This window comes from Asparagus officinalis, chromosome 7, assembly GCF_001876935.1.
Source record: "Asparagus officinalis chromosome 7, Aspof.V1, whole genome shotgun sequence".
Lineage (NCBI taxonomy): Eukaryota > Viridiplantae > Streptophyta > Magnoliopsida > Asparagales > Asparagaceae > Asparagus > Asparagus officinalis.
Window position 1 is genome coordinate 103,993,817 of NC_033800.1, and position 16,328 is coordinate 104,010,144.

General features: G+C 36.4%; 1 protein-coding gene across 1 annotated transcript in view; it reads left to right on the plus strand.

Annotated features, from left to right (window-relative positions):
- Positions 1–15,463, plus strand: part of LOC109850315 (dual-specificity RNA methyltransferase RlmN-like) — a 29,751-nt gene extending 14,288 nt beyond the window's left edge. The window contains exons 7-9 of the mRNA XM_020420299.1: positions 13,772–13,963; positions 14,088–14,224; positions 14,970–15,463. Coding sequence (XP_020275888.1) covers positions 13,772–13,963; positions 14,088–14,224; positions 14,970–15,246 — 606 coding nt within the window. The 3' untranslated portion in view covers positions 15,247–15,463. The remainder of the gene's footprint in view (positions 1–13,771; positions 13,964–14,087; positions 14,225–14,969) is intronic.

The window sequence follows — 16,328 nt, forward strand, 5'->3', positions numbered from 1 at the left end:
GTTAACCCAAGTCAAATAAGTAATCCTACATGAATTCAAGATATGGGAAATACCATTTAAATACCCCTTGAGAGATTCGTTGTAAATTAATTCGGAGAAGAGCCAAAAGAGTTGCATATTGGAAGAGTTGTAGAGAAAAACAAAGAGAAAAAAAAAATCTAGGGTTATGAGGACCTTTAGGTGAGATCGAGAGAGGTTTTCTTGTGGGTTCCTTGAAGAACGCAGGAAGATTACATCTTTGTAATCTCTGGGAATAAAGAAGATTTGAATCTCTCCCTAGGGACGTATGCTTGTAGAACCACATGAAGCTTGTGTTTCTAGCATCAAGTTACTTTTCTGCATGGTTTAGTTTTCTATTTGCTTGGATATTTCTTTTCTCGGTGTTTCTCTATTGCCGAGGTGAGCAATTGCCCTAGTAAGATGGAAAAAATCTACTTAAGAGACCCATGATAGCCTCCATGCTGATGGCTGATTCTCAACAATTGGTATAAGAGCTAATTGTTGGCCAATGATTGGTATTAGAGCTAATTATGTCTGCAAAGGGGTGGAGTTAGACTAGAGGTGGTATAATGGCTTGTTGTCGTTACCGATCGTAAATTGATAGATTAAACATGGATATGCTTCATATTTATTTGATTATTATTATTTTTGAATGTATGCTATAGCCAAGGCGTGAGCAATTAACTTTTAACATCCCATTTACACCCATTTATTTTGTTTATCATCAGCCTTTTTTCTATTCTCATAGCTTTATAATTAATGAGTATGTTTTCAGTAGGTTGCTCCTGTTGAAAATAAAATGAGATTAAATCTATTGAGATGGTTTAGTCACGTGCAATGAAGGCCAAAAAATGCATCGGTATATCTTATACCTAATAGAGGAAAGAGGAAGCAATTAAGATAGATATGGTACTGGTTATCTTGATGAAGGAGACAATCCTAAATAGTACTAAATAAATAAATCAGATTTATGTAGTTGAACTTACAAATTTATCTACAAATTTGAGATAAAGGCTTTGTTGTTATTATTTCTGCTGCTTTTTTTACAAACCTGCATATGCATTTTCCAGACAATGGACACATCATGAAATGATGCGAGATCATATGGAGTATTACTTTGTTATGTCTAATACAAACTTAATACATATATGAGGTAAAGCAAAAGCAAGTGCATAACTACAAAATAATAGTTTCTTATATTTAATCTTCCAACCTTAATTTTAGCTACATTTAGCATTTTGAATCCAGCAATTAATGTTAAAAATATTTCGTAGTCTTGTAGGCATAAAAGTAAGAAGTTTTTGCTATGTGTGAGTCTGCGACAGACCTCCAAAAGATGTTCCCTTGTATAATTTTAGTATTCATATCAGAAAACTTGCCATTTATTAATGTTAGCCTGCAGATGCTCAGCGGTTTATGTTTCATTTCTTCTTGTTGGCAATGTTAACATCATTTCATTATATCATCCTGCAATGGTTGGGAAGAAGGCTATAGCCGCATAAGCTTTGTTAGTGATATATCACGTTATATGCTATAATGTAAGTTCTAGATCTTAAACTTTTCATATTTTTGTTTGCTTATTTTTCTTAATTTGATTTTTCCTGTTTGATATTCTTTTACAGAAAACACTGTGTATAATGGTCAACCCAGAATTCATTGTTATACTTTTGAACAAGTACGCTTATTGGTTAGATTGAGGACATAATGCACACAATCAAAATTTCATATTTAGAAAAACGCTCCTAAAATCATTATTATAGGGAGTAACAAATAACGAATTGTATAGGTTCAATATTTGTTATAGAGAATATTTGATTATATAATTTCGGCTTGATTATTGAATTGTTTGGAACTTCTAGATTCATTATGTCACTATATTGGAACGTCGAGCTTGTACCTGTCACTTGATTGTATCATCAGTTGGTTCATTATGTCACTATATTGGAACGTCGAGCTTGTACCTGTCACTTGATTGTATCATCAGTTGGAGCATATTCCTATGGACAATCATGTCATTGTATAAATTGCACTCAGTGCCTTGAAGATACTTTTGAAAAAAAATGCAGTAGCTCATTCTTTTAACATAGTAGCAGAGTCGGACTCCCTAGTCTTGGAGAACTTCTCTTTGATATTTCATTGCCATCGAGGAGGATTGCCCCATAGAGTCGGACTCCCTAGTCTTGGAGAACTTCTCTTTGATATTTCATTGCCATCGAGGAGGATTGCCCCATATGTACCACCTCACTCCTCTCTCCTCTGCTCTCTTTGATATTTCATTGCCATCGAGGAGGATTGCCCCATATGTACCACCTCACTCCTCTCTCCTCTGCTGGTTCGATCATCTCTAGGTCCCTTTTCTAGTAGTATCTCCATATCAGGTGCCTCCATCTCAATAACGGAGAAAACGAAACAATTACTCTCCCCAGGACTCCTGTCATCAATTGGCCCTCTCTTTATTGACCCCTTCATCTATGTCGCTTCCACCTTATTGATGAAGAAAAAAGAAGCATCATTATTCCTCACCTTTGTGGGTCATATCATTGGTGATTCTCCTGGATAACAGTCTCCTTCTCTGATATCTCCAGCTCATCGACGGTGAAAAAGAAGCTATTGCTTCTCTCCTATGTGAATCCTGTCATCAATGAGTCCTCTCCGGTGGGCTTTCGATCTGTGCCATCTCACGCCATTGATAAAAGAAAAGAATAAATAACTCTGCTTTTCTCTGTGAGTAGTGAAAGGTCTTCTCTTTGATGGCCAACTGATAGGTAAATCTTGAACTTACCTAAACTCTTCCATTTGCCTATTCTGTCGAGCTAGTTAACATGTTTGTAAAAGCTTGGTCTCAACCTCTATTTCTTCATCCTGTCTCTAACTTCACCTTCTAATATGTACGCACTCGTGGTGGAGTCTAAGAAGTAATGAATAATGGATTGTCTAGATGTAAATTTCATTATGTTAGAGATGTTTGACAATGTAACTTATAGCTTGATTGTAGGATTCGATGGCGTAGATTCGTTGTACCACTAAATTAGGAATGCTTTACCGTATAATTTGGGCTTGATTGATTCAAAAAGCTGTGTTATGAATGAACGTCCTGTATAAGTCGCTAATCATATGTACCTTGAAGATTTAAACGAGAAAATGCAATAATTCATTTCTTTTATAAATGAAGTATTGCATTTTCTTTTATTTTCTTCAAGGTACAGGTGAAGCCATATTTACATAAGAAAAATATGGTATTCATACTAATACGTACCCTCAAATCAATCCTAATCAAACCTAAATTATGGCAAACATTCCAAATGTAGTAGCATTTTGAATTTAGAATTTGTAATCAATTCTATAATCGAGCTCCAATTACATTATCGAACTTTCCTGATGTAGTAGTATAATTAATCTAGACATTTCATTACTCAATCCTCCTTAATATTAGGGATGGAAACAAATCAAATAATTAACAATCATTTCATTAAAAATTCGTCAAAGTATTCGGTCTTATCAATTCATAAGTTCATTTAACAATAAACGAATAAATTATAGTATTCAGTTCATAAATGAATATAATTTAGCTGGATGTATATTCAATTTGTTTGATTATTAAATTTTTATTTATGTTTTACGTTCAGTCTTATAAATTTAATGCCTTTCAAACTCTACTCGTCCTATATACTTATGCTTGAGATGTATATCATTTCCACATATATCAGGACAGCAACTTGTCAATCATAAATAGACTTTTAATTGTTTAATCCTATGATTAAGGTCATCGAATTTTATTGGAAGTTAAATTTAACTTTGATCAAGTTATTGATAAGTGTACATAGATGTAAATTGGTATTTGTTTGAATTAAAATAAATTTATAACTTTCATTTAGAATTTAAAATAAAGGAGTTTTAAATACTGAAATAATCGCATGGAAGGATTTTATGTAGATGCAAAATGTGTAATTTAAAATAAAGGAGTTTTAAATACTAAAATAATTGCACGGAAGGATTTTATGTAGATGCAAAATGTGTAATAGATGCTAAAAGACTTTATGTAATGAATTTGTAGCAGGTCAATCAAATTAGAAGTTACTAACAAAGTCAAATTGTATATAAAATACGCTTATAAAAATAGTTTTGTTCGTCTATTTTTTATTTTTTTTATTTTTTGAATGAATGCTATTAAGAGGATTAGACTTTATTCTTATCTATGATAATTTGCTCAACACGAGTTTCAAGTCAAACTAGCACATTTACCAGCTGAGGTAATCGAATATTCGTAAATACTTAACAAGTAAACAATAGTAAATATAAATCAAATTTAAACACCAGTCAGATATTCGACTAGGATTCAAACTCGACTTCGAATGTGAATAAACTGGCTGAATACAAATTTGAATCCTATAGCATTCGATTCGATTCAGCCGTTTTCTTCGAATTCGAATCCATTGGCATCCGATTCGATTCAGTCGTTTTCCACCCCTACTCTTTATACTCTCCCAATTAGAGCATAAAATCTTAGTGAAGTCCAAGTTAAAGAGGGATTGAAGAAACAAAGGAAGAGACAGCCTTTGCAAAGATGAGGTAGATGTTTAGAGATGTAGAGGTCACCACATAGTTATCCATTAATAATGAGACCCAAGAAAGAGGAAATTTTTGCTTCTTTTTCGTCATCAATGTGGTGATGTCAGAGGTGGAGAGGTTGTAAAAGAGTGAACTGTTGTTGGTAGGATCCGCAGATTAGAAGAGAGTTGATCCTTTTTCTTTGTAGATGAGGTGGAGGTCTTAGACATAGAGAAGTCACTAGCTTATTAGAGAAGGAACTTGTTGATGATCAGACCAATAATGGAGAGCTGCTGCTTTTTTTCTTCGATGAGGTGGTGATGCGAAACGGGACAAGGGGTCTATCAGACTCAGCGATATAAATCAAATAATACACCGTTTTACCAAACTTCATGATCATTGGCAGGAAATTAAATTTAAAACAACTAATGTGACTGATGAATTTTAACAAAACTTGCATCGACAATTATGAATAATTCCAATCTCGATCAATTTAATCGCAATATTCATTATCAGGCACAAGTTCCACAATCAATATCAAAGTTTAGCAGTCACATGTTCAGTTACTCTCAAGTCACCAATTTAATCAAACAATGGATATATGATAAGAGTTTAGAGATGACATACTCATACAATTAATTAGCAAAATGAAATTGATAGAAAAATAAGGGACGAAAGAAAATAAAACATTTGTCGGTTTGAACAGACTCGACGTGAAAGACCTTTGGAGGTGATGCGATGACAACGGTGAACTGAATGACGACGACGAGGCGGAGTTCTAACGACGACGAGTGCGATGGTGTTGAACTGATGACGATGCGACGATGAGACGAGGGCGATGCGATGACCCGCGGGTAGTCATCGGGTTGATGCAGGCAGTGGGCATCGCGACGAGGCCGGTAGCAGACATCAAGATGAAATAAGCGGCGGCTCGACGAGTGCAGGACAGAGGGAAATCAGCGGTTGTTGAGGTGGTTCTGGCGGCTTGTAGAGGCGGGAGCGGCTTGCAAGGAGGGATCAACAGCTTGTGGAAGAGGAGAAGGGGTGGGGGCAGTGGCTTGAGGAAGTACTGGATGCAGTGGCTTGAGGTAAACAATTTAGAGGCGGATTGGTGAGAGGATGGCGGCTGGTGGTGCGGATGAAGGAGGGGGAAAGACAAGGTGGTAGGAACAGGGGAGCAGGGAAGAGGCTGATGGCGGGATCAACGGCTGCTAGGAGATGAGGAATGGCTGGGGTTGAGGGCTGATGTGGTGGGGTGCCTGAGAATGGGGAAGCATGAGTTGGTGTTGTCGGTTGTGGGTGGAAGAGGAGAGAGAAGCGGTGAATGGAGGTTGTGAGATGAACGGGAGAAGATAGACGTTTGACGGCTAGAAGAAGAGGAATAGGTATTAGCCTAGGGTTTCACACCTAAATTAAGCCAAAACAATTTTTATTTCAAATTTTAATAATTTATTTTTTTCAATAGTCTCATACAACCTTATTTATAAAGAAAAACTACGTGCACACAACGTGCAATAAAAATAGAAACAAAACAATCCCTCAAATCACTCAACTGCTAAAATTAAACTATAATTCAAAATTTAAATTTCAAAAATTAAAATAAAATAAAGTCAACTAATCAAATATGGAAATTGCCATTTATTGTCCTTATCATTCGTCCCGGGTGGGAGAAAACTCGACTTCGTCAAGTTAGCTGCATAAACTTGTCATCTTTAATATACTCTGCGTGCATCTTAATCTGTCGTTAGTTACTTTCTTGCATCTTAAATCATTAGCTAGATTGTATTGTAAATTCACCATGTAAAATATTATCAAAATTCACTGCTGCATAGCTGAATATATAGAAGTGAGGTAAAGTGAAAGGACTCTCAGTAACAATAGGTTAGAGTTAAGCTTATATCAGTGGACTGTCAATAACATTATCAACTGCTTAATCAATCAATATTGAGAGTATAATTATAAGTTTATAACCAAATATAAATGTTGTCATTAATTATTTCAAGAGTTGGAAAAGTTCATAAATATCATGTCAAATCTCAAACAGCTATAAAAGAACCGTATTGGATAAGTTTAAACCATCTAAAATATCAGTATTAACAGTTTTAAATTATGTCCTGACTCCATATCATACATTTTAGTTAACGATATATTTATTCAAATTAGATCACTGATTCCCCAATATATGATCAATACAAATCAAAACAAAATGATGCAAATCAACTCAAATGACACAGACTCGAACAATGCGATCAATGACAGATGTAAACTCAACGAAGTGTCTAAAATACATGACATCCTTTATCAAATAGAATAATTAGGCGTTCATTCGTTAATATAATATGAATGACAAATTTCCTATTCTAGCAGCGATAGTGAGGGACATGCAAACAAATGCATGAAAAGGAGTGTTTTTGTGTGCTTAATATGAGAGAGAAAGGAAATAAAAACACTCGTGCTCAAACTTGTGTCCCTAATCACTATATATTCCCAAAATGGATCAGTGTATGTGTGAGTGACTGTCGGGACAATGCATGGGGGTTTGATATCTAATATGGTAGTTATTTTACTATGCTCAGTTTGGGATTCAACTTTCATACAAAATTTTGTTTTATGGACCAAGTCAGGAACGTGTTGGGTGCATGTTTGTCCGGGAATACTTCGTAGGGAACATCAACAGCGTTTTCAACCACTGGAGTGAGTTTAGGAGTAGTTAGGGTTTCAATCTCAGGAACAACTTTTGAGATAACATCAGTGAACTCCGTGATCAAAGGGATAGTTTGGGAAATAATCGGAGTGTTATTGCATGAAAATTCAATCAACTCCACAATTGCAGGGGTAGTTTCAGAAGAAATGAAAATGCATGATTTTTCTATTTTACTATCCCGAAATTTCATGCTAGAGTTAGTAGATTCTATCAAATCTACGGTGTGGTTAAGGTTTCCTCAATAATAGATTTTGATTCTGTTAGAAGCGGCTTATTAATTTTAACTCTGAACGGGGTCGTACAAATAGTAGCGACGTGCCCATATCCTTGACAATTGTAACACTGAATTATTAGGCTAAGTTTGGAAAAATCTCTCTCTAACTCCTTGCCCTTGGGATCGACTCTAGACTAGGAAGAGCTAGGGTTAAATCTATTCGGAGGCTGACTAGAGGTAGTGGCACAGAAAGATTAAGAGGAATAAGTTCGAAAATCCTAACTCCTATGAGATTGGTGGAATTTGGCTTCATCGAAATCTTGAGCTAAGATGTAAGCTCTCTCAAGGGTGTACTCCTCTAGCAAAGAGTTCGGTTTAGAGGTCACTTCTCAATCCGGCTCTAAACTTTAACAAGACTTTCATTGGAGCCTCTTGCTCAATGGTGCTGCATCGAGTAAACAATTCATCAAATTAAGCAACGTACTCTTTTACAGATTTGATTTCCTGAGTAAGACAATGCCACTTGTTGAGCAATCTATGATAGAATGATGGCGGAAGGTATTTTTTTAAGCTCGTCGACCATGTCTCGATAAGTTAAAATTAATAATTCACCTTTAATATGTTTTAACATTTCGAGGTTGGATTAATATTGGCAGGCGGGTCCGGTGAGTCTCATTGCGACAAACTTGACTTTTCGCGATTCCGTTAGGACGCACCAATTGAAGTAGCGATCCATATTTTTCAGCCAGTCCAACAAAGCTTCTGGGTCGAACTTACCATCAAAGATTGGCGGATCAGACACAAGTTGAGGTGGAGGTCGATGAATAATGTGCCCATGACCTTGACCTTACGGAGGCGGAGTTGCAACAAGCGCTTTTCCTAGCTTAGCGTGCGTCTCGTTAGTTGCATTTTGGACAGCCTCGCGGGTAGCTCTACACTCCAGGAATACGACATCTAGTTGTCTTCTTAGTTCACCGAATTTCTTATGGAGTTCAGATTTTATATTGCCTGACATGCTAGGCTCATTAGTTGATTCACTTGACTCTCCTAATCGATAGGATAGACCTGTGTGAGTGGGCATGTACTATCAACTAGATGAGATGAATGGTGTGCACAAACAGCTAAATAAGATGAAATTAATTTTTTTTATCACAGATAAAGACTTGATTAAACTAACCTAGAAATAAAATAATATCCCTAACTTAGAACCATGCTCTGATACCAAAATGATGTGAAACGGGACAATGGGTCTATCAGACTCAATGATCTAAATCAAATATTGACAAATAATACATCGTTTCACCAAACTTTATGATCATTGGCAGGAAATCAAATTTAAAACAACTAATGTGACTGATGAATTTTAACAAGACTTGCATCGATAATTATGAATAATTCCAATCTTGATCAATTTAATCACAATATTCATTATCAGGCACAAGTTCCACAATCAATATCAAAGTTTAGCAGTCACATGTTCAGTTATTCTCAAGTCATTAATTTAATCAAACATTGAATATATGATAAGAGTTTAGCGATGATATACTCATACAATTAACTAACAAAATAAAATTGACAGAAAAATAAGGGAAGAAAGAAAACGAAATCTTCGTCAGTCTAAACAGACTCGACGTGAAAGACCTCTGAAGGTGGTGCGATGACAACGATGAACTGAATGACGACGACAAGGCGGGGATCTAACGACGACGAGTGCGATGGTGTTGTATTGATGACGATGTGACGACGGGACGAGGGTGATGCGATGACCCGCGAGTAGTCGTCGGGTCGATGCAGGCGGTGGGCGACAGGACGAGGCCGGCAGCGAACATCAACACGAAATAAGTGGCGGCTCGACGAGTGGCGGAGGACAGAGGGAAATCGGCGGTTGTTAAGGTGGTTCTAGCGGCTTGCAAGGAGGGATCAACAGCTTGTGGAAGAGGAGAAGGGGTGGGGGCAGTGGCTTGAGGAAGTACTGGATGCAGTGGCTTGAGGTAAACAATTTAGAGGCGGATTGGTGAGAGGATGGCGGCTGGTGGTGCGGATGAAGGAGGGGGAAAGACAAGGTGGTAGGAACAGGGGAGCAGGGAAGAGGCTGATGGCGGGATCAACGGCTGCTAGGAGATGAGGAATGGCTGGGGTTGAGGGCTGATGTGGTGGGGTGCCTGAGAATTGAGAAGCATGAGTTGGTGTTGTCGGTTGTGGGTGGAAGAGGAGAGAAGCGGTGAATGGAGGCTGTGAGATGAACGGGAGAAGATAGATGTTTGACGGTTAAAAGAAGAGGAACAAGTATTGGCCTAGGGTTTCACACCCGAGGCCTAGGTTTCACACCCAAATTAAGCCAAAATAATTTTTATTTCAATTTTTAATAATTTATTTTTTTCAATAGTCTCATACAACCTTATTTATAAAGAAAAATTACGTGCAATAAAAATAGAAACAAAACAACAATCCCTCAAATCACTCAACTACTAAAATTAAACTACAATTCAAATTTCAAAAATTAAAATAAAATAAAGTCAACTAATAAAATATGATAATTGTCATTTCTTGTCCTCATAAGGTGGAGTTTGGTGAGGAGGCTGAGATCTTAGTAACAAAGCCGCCTAGGAAGAAAGCATGGAGATGATACCGGCCGTGAAAATTCTGCATTGATGACTCTCTAAGCTATAGGAAGAATAGGGGTTTTTAGTACCTAGCTTTTAAACCTTGTTGGAAATGGACTATTGAATTTTTTTGTTTATGACTTCAAAGCCTATATGAAACCCTATATATACAAGGGCATGATTAGTCATATCAATACTATTTAATTAAGCCTCAATTATATGGTCTATTGTTCCTAATAAAGTAATAAAATGAATCTAGACCCTCTAACCAACTGTACAACCAAGGCTTAATTACATAGCGATATAAGCCCAATATAATGGTACAATGAATAACATTCCATTATTTCTTTACCCATATTCATTTTGTAAATCTGCCCCATATCATTGGGTTCTTAGATATTTGCTCCTCTATTTTACTATTTAGAGGTGGGAGCCATTTGATATATTAGATAATTTCTTTTTGTTTTGAATTGTATAATGCATGGTTCTTACCTAGTCTACTCTTTGGGATGCAATAAAATAACATGCTCAAAGTTGTTTGATATGTCATTAACTGGGATACCTGGGTGCGGGTTTTCGGGTGCCATACCCATATCCAACCCGTATCGGGTATGGGTAAGTGCCCGATATGAGTGGGACACGTTTCAATCATGATTTGTGGAAGATTTTCATGAAGCCGGTTCTTTTTCCTATTGGATTAAAAAAAACTTTATCAACAAGAAATTAGCAAATATATAAACTACTTATCTCCCACTAGCTTTATAAACTTTCTATCTCCTTCAGTTTCAAAGTTCAAACTGTATTAATCTATTAGAAATTGCAACAAACTAAAAAAATTAAAACTAGTTAAACAATAAGAAACTAAAAAATTGAGTTTAAGTTAAATAAATGTTGTAAAAAAATCAAGAACAAACTCTTAAATATCCTATTCTTTGGTTAAACAGAGATTGGAATTAAGTTACTTTGAGTTAAAGAGTGGCAGAAATTCTAAAATGGATGAACTACACACAATGATGCTTAAAGAAGATCAAGAGCAATACACTAATCAGACAGAAGCTAACCTTATCATATTATCAAACAGTGGACATGACAATCATCACCATAGTTATACTTTAGAGGAATAACTAAATCAGCACACTACAAAGGCAATTAAAGAAGTACTACGTTGTGACTCTGTGTGAGAGAAATACTAGAGGGGAGGGGGAGGGGGGGGAGGTTGGTTGGTGTGAGAGAGACTATGAAGGTGAGAATGAGAGATAGAGGAAACCCACCTTCAGGAGGGAGGGAGGGAGAACCAAAGCTGATCTATCACGTTCCAAGCTTGCTAGCCCGTAGTGCTATGTGAGCAATGTAAGCCCTACACCATAGCTTTATCGGAGAAAATATCCATAATCATATCTGTTAGAATATGGGTATGGTTCCTCAAATCTACAAATGATAGGATATGATTAGAATGGTTTTGTAGTGAAGTACTTAGATCTGTATCTGAAATATCCGAATACATATTGGTCATAATGTTGTAATAGTTATCTATTTTTCTCATATCAGTTTTGTCTCCACATGAATTATACTTTTTTCAATATTATCTATTTTTCTCATATCAGTTTTGTCTCCACATGCTTATCCGCTTATATATCCGTATGTATACCCGCATTTGTATCCAATTTTAGCAGATATACATATGCATTTTTCTTACCAAGATATATTTATATACGTATCTGTGATGGGTAAGCTGATATGGATATGGTAAGTACCATATCTGAGTCGTATTCAGAACGAATGCACCCCCGCCCCTACCTGAGGCCCACCTAGTATAACACGTGGTTTGGCTCAATCCACTGTTAAAATTGATTAGCCCATGTTGCACTTGGCTCTCAAGACCCATCATTTAAACCCTCTTCAACTCTATCAATTTCCCAATGTGGGGCTATTTGTGGGGCACCACATGATCTTTGGCGTTGCGGTGGAAAACCAAAGCTGCCATTAGGTTGCCGGTCGTCATCACCTTGTTGTTGTGTCGCATCGTCGTGAACAAAAATTTCCCCTAATTCACTACTTCAAAGAGAGGAGAAAAGGAAATGGAGGGCTTAGGATAATTTTTCCCGAAACCCTTTTTATTGTAACTATTGAGTTTGGATGCAATTTAGAATCTGAAACTTTTTAAATGTGAATTTTTGCCAAAATATGCTGGTAGTTTGGCCTGAAATAGCAGCTTATATATCTGACACTAATCGATATTTCACTGATATGTTCCCAAAAACTTCCATATGATTTAAAATTTAAAATATTCTTGAGGTAAGCCTTTGAAGCGACATGTCAGCTGACATTTAAAACTCTGCTTGGGGTAGTACCACGTCATGTTCGCAGTATTGTTTCTTACTGGTGCATGTTATAGGAATTTATGGTGCTATAAAGATCTTTCAAGTGGCCTTGAACTCAGGAAATATTACTTAAGCTAATAGAGTAACACCTTTGTGAAATCCACCAACTGGCATATGCTAGCATAGTTAGCAGTTTGACGTCAATTCTTTCCACTTCTATCATTTTTTGCCATTTTCTTTCTCTTTTCCTTCTATGCCCTTTGTTTTGGTCTATGCATCCTTTGAAGTTCTGCATGTTGTGCTTAATTTTGTCTCAAACTAGTGTTCTTGTTTCCATACCTCTTCTCTTCACCCTATATCTGAAACCATATTATCGTTCCCACTCTTCACGGATATAGTTAAAGTTGTCATTCTTATCCATGATTGCAGTTTGAGACAGTAATTTACGTGATGTTGAAAGGACTCTTAGTAGCATATGAGCAGCCTAATAAATACTGATTGAATGTCATCACAGTCATCATTATCTAGATCATCTAAAGTTGATCCAAAATAGACTTTCTATGGAGCATAACTCTTTATGGTAATATCACAGTAATTCCATGGTCTGCTCCCAACCGAAGATCGATGAGGCCAAAATTATTATTGAGGATCCTACACACAATGTAGGATGCATCTTATCTTCATGAAGGCTAGTTCGGAGATATGAAGACTTACCTTATTGGTCATGCAAGTTAAGCATGTGAGACCTCCAAGATTCTCCTCGACTATGGAAGGACATAGGACATCTGAAAGAAAGGGCTGAGGGCATGTTTGCTATGGAATTGCATTCAACATTGAGAGATGACAAAGACTGTTTCCCAATCACAAGACAATCATGTTCATGCATTTTGAATGAAGGAGGTCATATTAGGTTGTACTATGAAATGGACTAGCTGTTTTCTAGTTAAATTTCGCTAAGATATCTCTTCATGAAACTTCTGAGCGTGTGGTCTTTGCTATGTTGTCACATAAATATATGCCTCTATATGTTGTATATAAACTTTGAAATTGGTGTCTTCTTTGAAGCTTTATTTGAGAAGGATGTTTTAAATGCTTCATATTTGCTCTTTAGCTATACACTTTGTGAATTCTTACTATTTCATGTGAGATAGAGACAATTTCATGCTGCTATAGAATTTCAGAAATAGTGATTCCGATATCCAATTCTATCTACTTTACCCTCTATTTTGCCATTGTTTAATCTGTAAAAAGTAGAAATAACTACATAGATCCAGCCTTAGTGGTATCAGCATAATCTTAGTTTGAAGAACGGTCACATGATCCTCAATAATGACGATAATTTTGTTCACCTTTTAATTTCCTTATTTCATTAATGTTCTAGGGGATGGGTGAGCCGCTTCATAACATAGAAAATGTCTTAAAAGCTTCTGCCATAATGGTTGATGACCAAGGTCTTCATTTTAGCCCTCGCAAAGTGACTGTTTCCACCAGTGGTCTTGTTCCTCAGATAAAACATTTCCTCAGCAAATCTAACTGTGCACTAGCAGTCAGTCTTAATGCGACAACCGATGAGGTAATTTACAATTTCACATCAGACCAGCTGATAGTATTATAATATTTTCTTTATTCGTTTAGTTTTCTTTCTTCTTTTGGAAAAAAGAATAAGAGATTGTTCTTAATTTTTTATCAAAGTGCAGGTAAGAAATTGGATTATGCCTATCAACCGGAAGTACAATCTAAGCCTGCTTCTGGGGACATTAAAGGAGGAGATCCGCTCCAAACATAGATATAAAGTTCTATTTGAATATGTTATGCTTGCAGGAGTAAATGATAGGTCAGGATTATCTCCTATTTCTCATCTTTATAAATTTTGAGTTTGTTTCAGTTTATATGGCCTTCCTCCAATCTTTGAACTTAAATAGTTATATGTAAAGGTTTAGGAAAAACATGCATTCAAATCTTCATAACTCGTGCTCTTGCGCTTTCTGCGCCCTTGTGTTTCTATACATTTGAAGGAAGCGTGAAGGGTTTTGATAGAGGAATTTATGATAACTTAGAAACTTTATAAGAGGCTCAAACTACTGCTTGATCTTACATGAGATTTGGCACAAGAGGGTTACTGTAAGAAAATGGTGAACAAGTCTTTTCTGTCTCTTCTGATTGACAAGCATAAAGCATCTCAATTCTAGCAGCAAACTACATTTCTTTTTCTAATTGTAGTTAAAAAATTAATTCTTTTTTTGTATTTGGTCAAGAATCACTTCACAAAAACATACTTTTTGCAACTCTAGTTGGAAAAAGATTTGTTGTTGCAGTGAAACCGACATCTGCAAATGCGACTGTAATTTGTTTAAAATAGTAATCAGACTATCAAAAAAAATAAACATGGGCATACCGTGTCATGTAAATTGTAATTACAGCTGCAATTGCGGTTTTTCCCCCACTCTTCGTATCAAGCAACCTAGCAGTCATAAAGGCTGCCTTAGCTTCTTTATATCTATGATCCCTGGCTTTATTCATTAAACATTATTTTTAAATCTGATATATTCTGAAGTCATAAATTTCCCTCTTGACCACAGTATTGAGGATGCAAAGAGACTCATAGAGCTCATCCGTGGGATCCCTTGCAAGATTAACCTGATCTCCTTCAACCCTCATAGTGGATCTCGGTTCAGGCCTACTACTGATGAGAAGATGGTTGAGTTCCGTAATTTTCTGGCTTCAGCCGGGTGTGTCGTCTTCATGAGGCCTAGTAGAGGGGATGACCGGATGGCTGCCTGTGGCCAGCTGGGGGAGCCTGGAGTTATCCAACCACCGATGCTTCGTCCTCCACCAAGGTTTCAAATGGCTCTATGATTTGCATGATTCAAAAGGGGCTCTCTTTGTGCAAAGTTGCAGGGTTTGGCATGAAATGTTTCACAGTTATTTTGAAGTTTACATTTTGTTTATACAGTTTGTAGTTGTAATGCTTTTATAAATTGTGGATTGAGATTGGTATTAAGGATTCAAGAGGTGACATGAATCTAACGAATGACGCCTCTACTTTATGATATTTTTTGTTTCATTTTTAAAATGTTGTCAAACCCAAAAGAGGGTATCCGAATTCTTCTCTAAAAAGCTGTTAAAGAGCAATTACAAAGTTCTCATATATTATCTATGAAAAATGCGTTGTCAGCAGGTGATTTCTTCATGAAACATCTCGTGAGCGTGACCTTGTGCTGTGTCCAAGGCAATCCTGAAACTAAATAGTATAAGCTACTAGCCATGAAACACGAGCTTGCGACATTTTTTTTGTTTCTAGTTTAGGAAATTGTCGAACAATATTTCTCGTGACTATGCCTAAAGAACAAATCAAGTAAATACCTATGTTTCTAAACTTTTGTCTTTTCTGCTATCTTCTACTGACGAAATCAAGCACGGCATTATCTTTGATTTGTTAGTATTTAGGCATAATCACCAAAAAGTATTTTTCGCCTACTTTCTAAAACTAGAAATGAAAAATATCTTTAAAGTAATTTCTCGTGGATACTAGCCGATACTTATAGTTTCAGCCTGTAATTGACTTTTCTTGGACACATCAGGCGGTCATGCAAGTGACATGGTTTCATGGAGAAAATACCTACTAACGATGACTTTTTCTTGTATGGTCCATGATAGTTTGCAATGTTTCTTTACCAAATTCTTGGAGAACCTTTGGGTGTAACGACATTCTAAAACTAGGAACAAAAAATATCATTAAATTCATCGTTTTAAACTATAGATTATTTCTAGACAGCTATACAATCAGAGTATCGATGGTTGGACGCCAAATGTTTCAAATGGTTTTTCTATGCACAGTTCCAGGATTTGGCACAAATTTTATGGTTATTATGAAAATTTAACAAATTATTGTAGGATCTGTGGAAGCTCACACTAAACACTAGGGGGGGGGGGGGGGT